At 34.8% G+C, this 14934-nt stretch overlaps 1 protein-coding gene across 1 annotated transcript; it reads left to right on the forward strand.

The window, feature by feature from the left end:
* The first annotated feature begins 4354 nt into the window (after window positions 1-4354).
* Window positions 4355-6039, forward strand: LOC113295538. The gene is made up of 2 exons (XM_026543867.1): window positions 4355-5119; window positions 5452-6039. The coding sequence occupies exons 1-2, from the start codon at window positions 4355-4357 to the stop codon at window positions 6037-6039; spliced, it is 1353 nt and encodes a 450-aa protein (XP_026399652.1).
* Window positions 6040-14934: the final 8895 nt, after the last annotated feature.

Here is a 14934-nt window from a genome sequence, read left to right on the forward strand (position 1 = left end):
CTTCACTTAGGGATTCGTGAAACCAGGTCTGACTATCTTTACCTTGATAGTTCGTGTATCCTGATCTTGTTCATTCTGTCATTGAGATTTTAGTAATCTTTTTCAAGAACGAGATAGATAGAAATCGCAATTTTATTTGGGCTGGGTTTATTTTGTTTTTGTTTTTTCAATTTTAACTTTGTGTAATTTGTAATTCCTTTTTAATCAATGAAATTTCATGTGATTCTGGAAAAAAAAAAAGAAAAAAAAGTAGAAATCACAAAGTCCTCTTCGTTTCAGACTTTGTGATTTCTCAAGATAGATTTCTAAAAATCTTTTTAATTGATCGGTTTAAAATTGTTCTTTAGAGGTAATTAGTAATCTAGGCTTCTCAGCTAACTGAGTGTAAGTGTTTCGGATTTGTGAGGTTTGCTAGCTTTGTTTATTGCAAACAGATTTCCAAGCTTTGAAAGATAGATAACAAGTTTCATATTTTGCATAATTCAGATTCAATTATTTGGATACAACTAGATTGATCTTGGATATTGATTTTTTAGATCGTCCAAGTGCTCGTATAAACAATCAGGTTCACAGACTCTATTGTCTATAATTTCTGAATATGAAGAGATAAAGATATTAATTCTATATACGTATTGTCAAGGATCGTTAAGTTGGTCTACCTGCAATTATATTAGGTTTTGTTCATATAGGCTTCCGAACGAAAAAAAATTAATGGTGTACTTGGTACCCTCTCCTTTTCAATAACAATTACGAACTGCTCGAATTTCATACTGCCGAGTTCTTCCGAGAAGAATATGTGTAGCAGTCATGTTTATAACGTCACATATAATTGAGTCTTCATTTCTAGGAAAATAAAAGTTCACGAGACACTGATGTGTAATATCATGAGAAGTGGAGCCATTAACCCATCCGACTGAGTAACGATTAGGAAATAACAATAACTTCTAAATATAGGATATATGTCCAAAATAACTAGAGTTATAAATAAACTAATACCTAAAATAACTAGAATTTTTTAAAAAAAAAATACAAATAAGGAAATAACTATAACTTCCATAAGATAGATATCCTACATCAGAATCAGACCTAATTTATGTTGTCAACATAAAGTATAATAAAAGTAGCGGATGAAAAAAGATGTATAAAAACTGAGTAATCAACCAAAGACTGGTGAAAACCTAGTTTAAAAATATAAAAAGTGAATTGACTAGACCAAGCTCGATGGGCTTGTTTTAAACTGTATAAAGCTTCATGTAAACGACAGACATGACTAAGAAATTTCTTATCATAAAATCCTGGAGGTTGAGACATATATACCTAAGTCACATAAGTTGTCTAGCGATAATAAGACGATTTTAGGGGCGAAAATTCGTGCGACGTTGACTTAGTCAACCTCAAATTTCTCTTCGATCTTCTACTCAATTCAAGATTTATCGCTGCAATTTTATTAGATTTTCATGTTCTCCTCTTGATTATAAGACTATCGATTTCTTTTTTTCTCTTTTTTGGTCACCTATTTTAGCAAATTGAAGCCTTTTTTGTTATGACCTAAACCTAGAAATTTTCTGAATCTTTTAAATTCTTTTTCTTAATATATTATGATATTTATAATCTCTTAGTGTTGTTTCTTTGATTTAGTTTCATCTTATCTCTGATTTGGACTTAACTCAAAGTTTATTCTCTTTGTTTTTTAAGCTAGGTCATGATCTAATGGAGGTGCAGACATAGAGATTCAGAGGTATCATCATGAGATTATCAAATCAACCGTTACTTGAGAGGAAAACTCTTCTCTAGATTTTAGGTATGGTTAATTGTTACTTCTCAACTGGAGTTATATCTTTACGCAAAAGATTCTGAATCTGATAAGGGTTAAATTAAAATTTTAGTCAAATTGAAGGTTTTTCCTGGGGTGTTTTGAGAACCTACAATAGAGTACGGATTTGATTATGCTATTACTACAAAGATTCTTATTCTCTATCAAGTTAATCTTTGGAATGATCTTAGCTGATGATGTTTTATTCTCATTATGAGTTTATCTGTATGAAGCTTTACTAGGGGTAATAGGCTTTAGTCTCTCTGGTGGTTGCTTGAGGGAGTTAATCTTCAGCTCCATTGTATTGAAAGTTGTGTTATAACATTATTAAATTATTTATTATGATATTCTTTAATAAAAAGCAGATATGAAGTAATTAAGAGAACACTAATGATTTCATTGAAGATGGGTGGAAAATTCAGATTATTTGCAACACTTGGCATATCTCCTCTTTTTCTCTCCTCTAGGCCTTTGATCTTCTGAGTATGGAGAAAATGTTTATTATTCTGTTCAGTTTCTTTCAATTAATTGTCATTCCTAAAAGAAAGTGTTGTCAAAATCTTAACTGCGGGGATGCACTCTTCTTAGTTTTCCAAGAATTTTCTTCTGCATTTGCCTTTGTTTTTCCCTTTAAATTCCCCCCTCTCCAATTTTTCTTTTCACTCATCTTTCCTTGCTGTTTTATCTTATTTCTGTCTGCATCTCTCTTGTAAGTTTGTAAATGGCAATTCTTGCTGCTCATGTTAGAATCCTTGACTTAGATGAAGATGTTGAGGAATTTCCGTTTAGGTTTCCTGCTCTGCTTTGTGATGACAGTCGTAATTATCATAAGACTTCTGTCAAGCACCATCTCAATAGAATCTGGACTATTGATTCTCCAGATTTTAAGCTTGCAAAACCTTATGTGCAAGGTATGGGTATCCAAAACCTGTTTGTTGTTATGTTTAAGAAGAGTAAGGATAGAGATATTGCTTTTCTTGCTAGGCCCACACTACTATTTGGTCAGCTTTTTGCAGTTCAACCTTTAGGGGACTTGGATTCCATTTTTGATTTGTTATGGGAAAAAACTTTAATGTCAGTCCAAATTCCAATTCCACCTGATTTAGTTAGCAAAGGGAGGGCTAGAGAGGTTTTAGATCAGATAGGATCTTTTGTTTCTGTGGATACACCTGCTGGGAATCTTAATGAAGCTAAACTGATGGTACCATTGAAATCACCTTTGACAAGAAAAGTGGTTATCAACACCAGTAGGAGAACTTATTATATGTCTGCATTTTACCCAAAATTTCCTTTTCGTGCTTGCAAGAAATGCATTGTTCTTTACCATGATGAGGAGAGATGCAGGGAGATAATATGAGAATTTTTGTCAGGGCTTTGCCTGCTCCGACGCCGAGGGATACACATGTTGCCGTTACAAATGTGATGCCTAACTTTGAAGATGGTGAAAGTTCAAATGATGTGAAGTCCAATGTTGTTGTTGCTGCTGTTGTTGTTTCAGATGATCACTCGAAGCCGTCTGCCTTCTCTGTAAGTTTGCAACCCTCTGTAGCTCTCAGAAACTATGGTTCTTCTTTCTTTGCTCTCGTTACTTCATCAGTTAATCCTAGGATTTCTTCTCTGACAATTAGGGAGCCTGTTTCGTCTCAACCTGCTACTGTTGTTCAATCCCAATCACTTATGAACTCAACTGGTTTTTCGTCTTATGAAAATATATCTTTTGAATCTGATGGACTTATGCATGATAGAAAGAGGAAAAGAGCTAGGACAGTTTTTGAATCTGTATATCTTGGCTTTAGTTCAATATCTTCTTCTTATACTATGATGCCTACTCCTCATTGGCCTCCAATTACTTCAGTGCCTTCTTTTACTCCTCCTGCTGAGGTTTCCTTTAATGCGGGTAGCTTAGGTCTTACTACTAGCCAAAGTAATTCTGATGCTAATGTGTTTTAGTCAACTTCTTGTACTGCTTATGCTCAGTCTGTTTTCACTTCTGTTGGCTTCATATTCAACCTGCCTCAGAACTGAACCACTCCTCAGAAGTTTTTATGGACTCAAGTCAGGAAAATGGATTTATTTTCAATGCCGGTCAGAATGAAGAATTCAAGGATGAGTTAGTGCTTGAACCTGTACCATTAGCTTCGCTTCCACCTGAACCTGTTGTAATTGATGAAGAGTTTGAAAAAGAAATTGATCTCATGATGATGGACTCTGACTCTATGGATGCGGAACCTCCTATGGCTCATGAACCTGTAAGTAACTTATAACTTCCCCTTTAAATTTCTTGCCTTATCAATTTCTAGTTTAGTTAACTTTTAAGTCTCACTTGCTTTTCTTTTAATGTGCTTCTATTTTTCCTGGTACTTTTGTTTTTTGTTTTCTGCCTCTTTCTAATTTTTACTAGCTTTTTGAATAGTCTTTATCTGAGCTATCATGAAGTTTTTGTGTTGGAATATCAATGATTGCTGCTTTGATAGGAAATGAATTCACCTTTTAAGTCTATTTAGGAAATACAAATTTGATGTTATCTGCCTGATTGAAACCATGGTTGATAATGATTCAGTTAAGAAATATAGCCATCACTTGCCATTTGATTCTTGGTTTGTTGTCCCCTCAGTGAGAAAATCTGGAGGTCTTGCTCTTGGATATTTTGAGAAATCTAACTTAGAAGTTATCAGTTCATCTTTCAATATGATACATGTTATGTGTGATATTACTCCTCGTATTAAAAACTGCTTGATATCTTTCGTGTATGGCTCTTTAAATATTTATGGTAGGAGAACCCAGTGGAACATATTAAGTAGCATTAACGAAGACGCAAACATACCTTGGATGTTATTAGGAGATTTCAATTTTATTTTACATGAGTCAGAAAAACAAGGTGGTATTGCTGAAAATTCTTTATCCTCAGATTTTATTAGAGCTAAAATGATGGATCTGAATATGAATGAAATTTTCTCGTTTGGTAACCCTTTTACCTGGTGCAATAGACGTTTTAAGAATCCTGCTGAGCTTATTTTAGAAAAGTTGGATAGAGGTTTTATCAATGATAAGTGGGTGTCTGTTCTTCCTCAAACTAGAGTTACAAACTTAGGTAGAGTTTATTCGGATCATACCCCTATACTTCTGAACTGTTTTCATCTGGAAAAAAAGCTAAACATTCTGTATAAGTTCTTCAAATGTTGGCAATTGAACCCTGATTTTAAGGATGTTTTGTCTAACTCTTGGTCTAAACAATTGAAAGGTTCTCCGAGCTTTATAGTTGCTGGTAAACTCCGAAATGTGAAAAATGATCTTTGTCTCTGGAATGTTAATCATTTTGGTCATCTCAAAACCACCATTCTTAGGTTCAACACTGAGATTGAAAGACTTCAATCAATGTCATATTCCCCTGAGTTAGGTTTTTTCATTTTAAACTACTCTAAGCAACTTGACTATTGGTATGAAAATGAGAATGCTTTCTATAAATAAAAAGCTAGAATAAATTACTTTTTACATTATGACAAGAATACTCAATTCTTTCATAACACTGTAAAGCTTAGAAATATGTATAACACCATTCATACGGTTAGGAATGAACAAGGCAACTGGCTAGATTCTAGGGAAAAAGTTGTATCTCTTTTTGAAAATCATTTTAAAAGGTTTTTCTCTCTTCTAACCCTGCTAATTTTGTGGATATTCAAGATGTGTTGAATGATGTTCAGCCTATAATCTCTGATGATTTGAATCTCTCTCTGGTGGAAATTCCTACACTTGATGAAATTTTTTCTACAATTAAGATTATGGAACCCTGGAAATCTCCTGGTCCGGATGGATTTTCGGCAAGGTTTTTTCGTGATAATTGGAACATTGTTTCTGATCAGGTTGTAGAGCATGTCCAGAACTTCTTTAAGACTGAGTTTTTATTGAAGAATTTGAATTACTCTTTCATAGCCCTCATTCCAAATGTGCAAAATCCTTCATCACCGAATGATTTTCGACCTATTAGTTTAGCCAACACTGTTTACAAAATTATATCTAAAATTCTAACAAATCGTCTGAAACCTTTGCTTGACACTATAATCTCTCCTTTTCAGTCAGCTTTTGTCTCTAACAGACAGATACAAGATAACATTATAATAAGCCATGAAATCTTACATTCTTTTAAAAAAATGAATAAGAGAGTTAAAAAAGGTTATATGGCCATTAAACTTGATCTTTCGAAGGCTTTCGATATATTAGAATGGTAATTTATCTTAGCGGTCTTCAAGGAACTCGGTTTTTCGGATGATTGGTGTCACTTAATTTTTCAATGCATCAGTACTGTCTCGTATTCAGTTCTTATCAATGGGTCTCCGGGGGAAGTTTTCTTTCCTTCTAGAGGTATTCGTCAAGGGGATTGTCTGTCCCCCTAAATTTTTATTCTTTGTATGGAAGCACTTTCTGAAATGCTTCTCAAAGCAGAACTGAACAGTCGGATCCAAGGTTTCAAGGTTAAAAACAACTTCCCAACTATTACTCATTTATTTTTTGCTGACGATTGTATGTTGTTCTCCAGAGCTTCAATAGCTTATGCTAGAAATCTTATGCAGATCTTGAGCAAGTTTTCTCAGGCTTCAGGTCAGGCTATTAATTTTGAAAAATCTGGTTTTTTCACTAGTGCGAATATGCATCATAAGCACATAAAATTTCTTTCTAGAACCTTGGGAATTAAATATCTGTCTAGTTCTGAAAAGTACCTAGGAACTCCTCTGTTTATTAATAGGGATAGAACAAAATCGTTTCAATTTTTAATTGACAAGTTCTATGCTAGATTGGGCAATATGAAAAAATCAAATCTGAATGGTGCTGGCAGAACTGTAGTAACTAAGCATGTTTTTTCTAGCCTTGCAACTTATCACATGTCATGTTTCCCCTTTCCGAAAAAGCTTACCGCCAAGTTTGATGTTATTCAAAGAACTTTTTGGTGGGCGAAGAAAAACCCACGTTGTGCAACTTATTTCCGATCTTGGCTTGATATTGGAAAATCAAAGAGTTGTGGTGGTCTCGGTATTCAGAATTCCTTTGCTCTGAACCGAGTGTTTATCTCTAAAATAGCTTGGAGAATTACTCAGTTTCCTGCTCACTTAATTTCTAAGTTCTTGAAAGCTAAGTATTTCCCAAAACTTTACTGGAAATTTATAAAGCTGCTGACACTTCCTCATGGATTTGGAAAGGAATAGTTAACAGCCTTAGTTTCATAAAGTCTAATGTTGTCTACAAGATTAACAATGGAACCTCTACTAGAATCTGGTCTTCCAACTGGTTGCCTAACTCTACTACCCCTCCTTTGTCTATTAATCCAAATTATCATAATTTTACTTTGGTTAGTGAGCTTATTGATTCACAAAATAATATCTGGAATGTTGGCCTTCTGAATGCTTTGTTTTGTCTTGAAGATGTTGTCAAAATTCGTTCTATGCGTCTTAACACTTTCTGTGATGATAATATTATGTGGGCTAACACAAAAGATGATAATTTCTCTATAAAGTCTCCTTATAAGGTTTTCACAAATGATTTTTGTTCTGCTGAAGATTCAAGTTTTTGGAAAAAGGTTTGTCTCTTCATTGTCTTCCTAAGATCAAGTTCTTTATGTGGAAGATGTTTGCCCATATGCTGCCTGTAAACTCTACTATGAATGCCTATAATAGTTCCATTGATACATCTTGTCCCCTTTGCTCTGGTGACTCGGAAACAGTTCTTCACCTTTTCTTTCAGTGTCCTGTGGCTTTGCATATTTGGTTTGCTCTTTCTTTGCATCATTTACTCTCTTATGATTTCCCTTGACCTGATGAGTATTCCCTTAGATGGTTTGATGTGAGGCTAGGTAAATCTCCATTTCCTGTGGGTTGGCCTAGTATATCCGCAATTGTTATGTGGTGCATTTGGAAGCTGCACTGTGAAGTAGTTTTTCAGAAACTAACTATTAATTTGGATAAAGTCATTCTTAATACTAGATGAATGATAAATACCTATATAGTTTTCCCTGTGGTGCATGTTGTTGGGAAGCCTGTAAAAACTCCCCTTCGGGATGTTAGCCATATTCTTTTCTTTGATGGCTCTTTCGAAAAATTTAACCTGGGTTTTGGCATGATCTTATGTGATGTTGCAGGTGGTTTGAAGTTTTCTCGTGCTGATTTTGGATTAGTTCCAGATGCAGTTGGTGCTGAGGCTACTGCTCTGTTTTTGGCTATCTACTGGGTCCGGGAGTTGAACTTATCCAAAGTCCTCTTCGTTAGTGACTGCCTCCAAGTTATGGATTTTGTTAATGGAGTCGGTTACTCGGCCGTATGGAGATGTAGTGATCTTCTAGCAGATTGTCGAAGTAGTCTTTCTAGTAGTAATGGGTGTAATCTTGTGTATATTAGGCATGAAAAGAATAAATTTGCAGACCGGCTTGCACACTGGGTTAGGAAGTTGTGTATTAAAGATGTTTGGTGTTCTTTTCTTCCTTTTTTGAACTATCCCGAGAGGAATGAACAAATTGTGGAAGCTTGTAAGTCCCTTCTTTGTTAAATGAAATGGTTGTTTCTCAGCAAAAAAAAAAAGACATATATACCTAATTAACAAAAGTGTCATGAAAAAATGTATTATCACTTCAAGTTGACGAGTATACTTCTGTTTATATACAACAACGAAGACAATAATATGAATGATAGTTGGATTAACAAATAAACTTGATGTTCCATCATAGTCAATCTCATAATGCTAAGAGTACCCTCTGGAAACAAGGCAAGCTTTATAATGGTTAATAGAACCATCATATTTCTGCTTAATGTGATATACAATTGTAAGTAGGGTTATTTAGTTTTTGGTACTTAGGTTTTGACCAAAAACTGGTTGGTCTAACATTTGTCCAGCCTTTGCGTTTGGTACTTAGACCAGACGTTGACCCATGTTGACTAGTTATATGATGACGTGTCTAACTATTTGACTTAGTTTATTTTTTATGCACCCCTTAAATAATTATGTATTCATTACCAGGGTCCCCAAAAATGATATACGAATACATCGTCAAAGAGATCGATTTCAAGGGAAATTTAATCGATATCTTCTTTTCTTTACACAGATTCCTGGTTTCGTAGAGTCCTTTATTTTTGAAACCTATTATAAGGCGCCAAGCTTTTGGTTTTGAGGATCCTATAGATTCAAGTGCCCCAAATGTGGATAAGGGGATATTTAATAACTTATAATAAAAAAATAAAAAATTCTTAAATAATTAACCTAAAGCCAAAAACTAAACCTAAACCTAATCCTCTTCTTTTCTCCATCGTCTCTTCTTTTTCTTCTTCCTTTTTTTTTGGTTGTTCTTCAACGACGATTCTTCGCAACTTCAATTAGATAATTACTTCATCGATTCTCCTCAAGTAATTACTTCAATTAGGTAAGAATCGAAAACCACCCTTTTTTGTTGATTTTGATCGCATAAATAGATAGGATTTGATCAGATTAGGGATTTTAAAATAGTTGCAAAATTTCATACGATTGGGAAATATTGGTTTTCCCAACCGTAAATCAATTATACGGTTGGGAAAATATAAACTCCCAACCGTATTTTAACCTGGATTTTTTTACGGTTGGGAGTCCCAACCGTATATGGTAGTTACGGTTGGGAGTCTTCAACTTTCCCAACCTTATGTTAAATTTAAAAAAAAATTGATTTTGATTTTCAAACCCTAACTATAAATTAGTCTAACTTAATTACTAATCATACTTAGTTTAGTTAATCTAATTATTAGCACTAACTAACGGAGGATATTGCCATTAACAAAATTAATAGGTTAAGGGATTTTGTTGTTTACTATTTCATGACTCTCTATTTTGTCATCTTGTAGATACTTTTAGTGTTCACACTTCTGTACGGGTCAAATTGTAGATACTTGACAGTAGCAGAACTGAGGCCCTTTACACACCCACCTAAATTACGGGGAACTTTCTTACGCTACAAATTACCTAATCCGGATGGTAAGAACTCAATGCTAAAAACCACTAATGATGGTCATTAAGAATCTCTAAGTTGGTCGTTTTTGAACATAATTCAGGCTTATGATGATAGATATGGAACAATGTCCCTAAACGAGATGTTCAATCACCCTCACATTTTCAAGCAAACAAAAGGGATCTGAAGCTGTTTGAAACAATGGGTTCTGGTGGTTATTCTTGAAGAATTGGGAGCTCGAGATGCAGTAGGAAGTTGGGTTGTTTGATTTGCAGAAGTTTGAGTGGAATTCATGCTCGAGAGAGAACAACTTTGATTCTTCTCTGTCCGTACAACTAAGAGGTGTTGTTGGTGGTTGATTGCGGCAGTAAATGGTGATGATTGAGACTAGTTTACAAGTCCCGAAAGAAATGGAGTTAGGGTTTTGATTGAACTTGAATTTGCAGGAATTGGAGAACTAGATAAAGAAGGGTTTCTTGATGCACAACAATAACATCAGTTTTTGCTATTATGGTGTTTGTACAAGTGCTTGAATGACGACCATTGTGTTAAGTGCCCATTGGGAAGCTGTAATGTATTAGTGATTTTTTTTCATTTCGTTTAGAGCTCTACTATAATCACCCATTCACCCCTCACATTTTCTACATCACAGTAATTCATGAAAGTGGGCACTTACAGATGACGATCGATTATGCGCCCATGGCGAACTTCGCTGATCCTTGGATGCTTGCTAGGCTTTATCCACCATTATATGGTTCATTTTGAGTTTGTAAGAAGGCTATTCTCCAATTTTGTGTCATACAAAAATGAGTAATTTTTTTTCATAATTTAAATGATCCAGTCTAAGCCCAAAACCCAAAAGGAATGATATTACGTAGAAATTTTAGAAGTAGGATCAGAAATTGTAATCAATTGTTGGGGCACCTGGTAGCGAATATATAACTATTTAAGGGGTGCATAAAAAATAAACCAAGTCAAATAGTTAGACACATCATCATATAACTAGTCAACGCGGGACAACGTCTGGTCCAAGTACCAAACGTAAAGGCTGGACAAATGTTAGATCAAACCTAGTTTTTTGTCAAAATTTGAGTACCAAAAACCAAATAACCCTTGTAACTAACTAAATTTATAGAGGTAACAAGTGGCTAGAATCCAAATATGATTTCGTAACAAAGCATCATATTCATCATGCATGGCAAAACATGTTTAGGACTTTTAGAGACTTGGTTGAAACAAGTGACTTCAGATGATGGAATATTAATTAATAAATAATAAACATTTAGGTGTTAGAGCATAGCTTGGTTGAACTCACCAAGCGTTGGTATGTCAAGTTTGGTTGTCATATTTTAATGACTCATAACTCATCTAAAGTCGCTTGATTGTATACTAGAGTCAACTTCGTTTAGGTTAGACTAGAAAATCTAGGAATGTTGAGAATACGAGTATTACTCCGAAGACCTGAAGAAAGTGAAGAAGAAGCACACTACAACGATAACATCATCCTTCCTCTTGAGGTTAGTAATATTGAGTTGAACTGTTTCATTCCTAACGTATCTTTCAAGTCGTGCTATATTGAAAACATAACTGCGAAGCTGTATATACTATACATATTGTATGATACTCTAGTGATGTGACATGGTCATATTTATATGATCATAGTATTAGGGAATTAGACTACGAAGTATAACACTTATCTTTTGAACTTCGTAGATATGACATCAACATAATTGTTATGATTATGTGAATGGGTTGTGGTGAAGATTTCATCCTAGGAAACAATGTTTTACATTCGTTTAAAGGAAGTACATTCATGAACTTGTTTTATGAATCGAAAGGGAAATCTCTAGGCTTATTAGTACGGCTATTCATTGCAAATCTTTGGATTACCAATATGTGTGAGATGGTAGAACCGATCGTAAATTTGTTATGTATCTTGGTATAACTAATCAGAATGCCTGAATATGATTTGGTGTGACTAGTTTTTATTAATTGGTGTAACTAATCCTAAGTAATCACCATGAGATGGTATGATCGATATTTGTAATTGGTGTGACCGATCCTAGTAATTGGTGTGACCGATCACAGAGTGTTGTGTAATCGATCCTTGTAATTGGTGTAACTGGTTCTGGTAATTGGTATAACTGATCCTGGTAATTGGTGTAACCAATCCTAGTAATTGGTGTGACCGATCACAAGCAATACCATGAGTATATGGTAACCGGTCCTGGTAATTGATGTAACCGATCATGTTAACTGATGTAACCGGTCCTAGTAACTTGTGTGACCGATCACAAGTGTTTCCATATTAAGGTATAACTGATCCTAGCGATTGGTAGAACCGATTGAACCCATGTATGTGATTTTATATTTGATCAATCACATAATGATCTTGGAATACAGGCGAACCAATTCTAAACTTGTTTGGAAGTGTGGTATAACTGATTCTAAGAATGTAAATCCATGTAAATATGAATAAGGTTTACATAGAAAAGATGTCAACATACTTTGAACACGTTCAATAACTCTTATAATTTATTGTTCAAAGATATCCCTTAGTACTCAAGGAGATCCCGTGCCGAAATAAATTGAGAATCTTTTAATTAAGGTTTTTGGTTTTATATGCTTTAATTACCAGCAATTAAATGCATATCTCTAGAGAATAAAAAATTAGTAATGTGCATTTACTAATTGGAGATTTTTTATTGAGAGATTTCGGAAATTTTGGACAAGCATTTATTGGAATTAGGAAAAACCGAATTTTGCTATTCATTGCATATCTTGAGAATATTTTCGGTTTTGGAAACTCCTTGGTGTCCAAACATCCTTGGTCTATAAATACCTAAGTTTCCATTTCTAGCAAACGATCCTAAGAGCCATGCAAACTTCATCTTTTTGTTGTTTCTGATGGAGTCGCCTATCAGGAAAGGAAAATACCCTAATTAGGCGAAATCTCTTATGACCGCTCGTTTAAAGACTTCCGCGGGATCAAGAAGTTCTACGAGTACGTTGGTGGGAAACTAGATAATTGCACTGTTATTAATTTTCGATTTATTTGATTGACTAACGGTTGTTGAAACTTTGATTGCACCTAGTTTGTTTATTCTTGAGAATCTTCTCTTCTGATATAAGATTCACTCAAACTAGATCGAAGTATCGACAGAATCTTCAGAACTGTTTGTAGATCTAAAGACATCTTGTGATAATTCATTGTTAACAGACTCCGTTCTGTGTGTGATTGATCACAAGAGATTCAAGTGGTGTTGTGCAGGTGTTATTAGTTGCGTGAGATCGACATTCTTTGAGATTTATTCTGATTGAGTGTGAATCTAAACTTAACTACTTTTGTAGTTATTGCATAAATTGATCTAACCATGGAAATGAGTTTATTAGATTAAAGGAAGAGACTTTGCGTATGACTTGAGATATCTTTATCTTGAAAGAATCGAAAGAGTTGTTACCAAACAGATTTGTTGTTCCTTTACTGTTTGGAGTACGATCCAGAGGAATTATTCCAGTGTGTGCACTCATCGAAGTCGGAAGCACAGGGATACTCAGGAAACTAAGTGAACTAGGGGTAGTTGCTTGATCTCAACTATACGAAGTTGGTTTAGATTTTGTATAACGGCTTAATTCTGAGAGTATTCAATTCTGGACTTGGTCCCGGGGTTTTTCTGCATTTGCAGTTTTCCTCGTTAACAAAATATTGTTGTGTGATTTACTTTTGTTTTCCGCAATTATATTTTTTTTATATAATTTAAAGTAAATTACACAAACGTTAACTCCGATATACTTGATAGTGATCCTATAGAGTTTGGTTAAGTCCGAACTTATTATCAGGTATCATACTTTAGTATTCGTAATGTCTCGATCTCGTATCCATAGACAATCACACAAAGTGTGAATACAGATTTGTTGCATTGTATCGACGTTGTCCATAGACGATCACTTTCGGTAAGAGGACTTATAGATGGATAAATAAAAGATTGTGGTATATTTGGGTACCCTCGTTTTTTTCGGTAGCAATATGGTACTTTGAGGCTGAATAAGATCTAAAACTTTTGTGGTTTTGAGTACCATCAAACAATCTGGTGACTATGGGATGATGAGACAATTGTGTATGCACCGACTAATAAGGAGATTCTAAAACAAGAGAAGGTGAAGAATTCAGAGTATACGATGCAATTGATGGCGGTGGCGGATATGGCGAGCAAGAGAGAGATTGATAGTTCTTGGAATCTAAAAGCGAAGCATTAGGAAAATACATTGAGAAAAAATATTTTGGATTAGGTGATATATGATAAATCAAAAGAGCAGAGGTATACAATCGGGGCAACGACAAAAAAAAATTCATGGAAGAATAACAAGATTATGCGAAATAAGATAACCAAAAGAGATCGGGAAGAACAATGAGAAATATCAAACTCATTAGAAAAAAAGAATTTCATAAAAAACAACGCGATGAGAGATACAAAAACGATTAAATAAAACAACAAGGCCCATATAACCCTTATGAGACTCACTGGAACTGATAAAAATGTACCCGACGAGTTTTAGGTTCTAACTTGTGTTTGTGTTAAGCTCGGGAACCTAAGAACGACAACCAAAAGACCTCGAGAAATTATAATCACGAACATGTGAAAGTGTAAATTATGTAAGAGAAGATTTTATAACAGAGATGGACATACGGCTAATTAAGTAGAATATGTGGTGGATGAATCTACCCAAAGATTTTCATTCGGATTATCATACCATGTGAAGGAGGTATCGGTTAACTGACTTCGGGAAATCCATCATGCACATGTTTTCATCTTTGGCGTAGGAATTCATCGACGATACGATTTCCCGTGCGTTCCCCTTGCATCCGCATGTCTTGCATTTAGGTGAGGTATACTCTAGACGACCACTTCAGACAAATATGGAAGGTCCAATAAATCGTAAATATCATGTTTTTTACTCGATTATTAGTTTAAATATACCTTGCAATTGCATCTCCAGTCACTCCTGGAAGATCATTCTTTGTACCGCCTTAGGTACACCATCATCATGTTCTCTTGCTTGCTTCATTAGTCGGCGCAGCTCTTACTGTCGCCTAATAGACTCATCCAATTCATGTTGCATCCCGTAGAGATTCTGCTCTCTTATACTTGTCGGTCCCTTTCCTTTG

Source organism: Papaver somniferum, chromosome 7 (assembly GCF_003573695.1).
Source record: "Papaver somniferum cultivar HN1 chromosome 7, ASM357369v1, whole genome shotgun sequence".
NCBI classification, from domain to species: Eukaryota; Viridiplantae; Streptophyta; class Magnoliopsida; order Ranunculales; family Papaveraceae; genus Papaver; species Papaver somniferum.

What these genes read in the sequence shown, in the direction of transcription:
- LOC113295538 (XM_026543867.1), top strand. Translation starts at nt 4,355, where the DNA reads ATGGTTGATAATGATTCAGTTAAGAAATATAGCCATCACTTGCCATTT. An exon ending in ATGATCTTTGTCTCTGGAAT is followed by an intron (nt 5,120 to 5,451) that starts GTTAATCATTTT and finishes TCATTTTAAAAG; the next exon opens with GTTTTTCTCTCTTCTAACCC.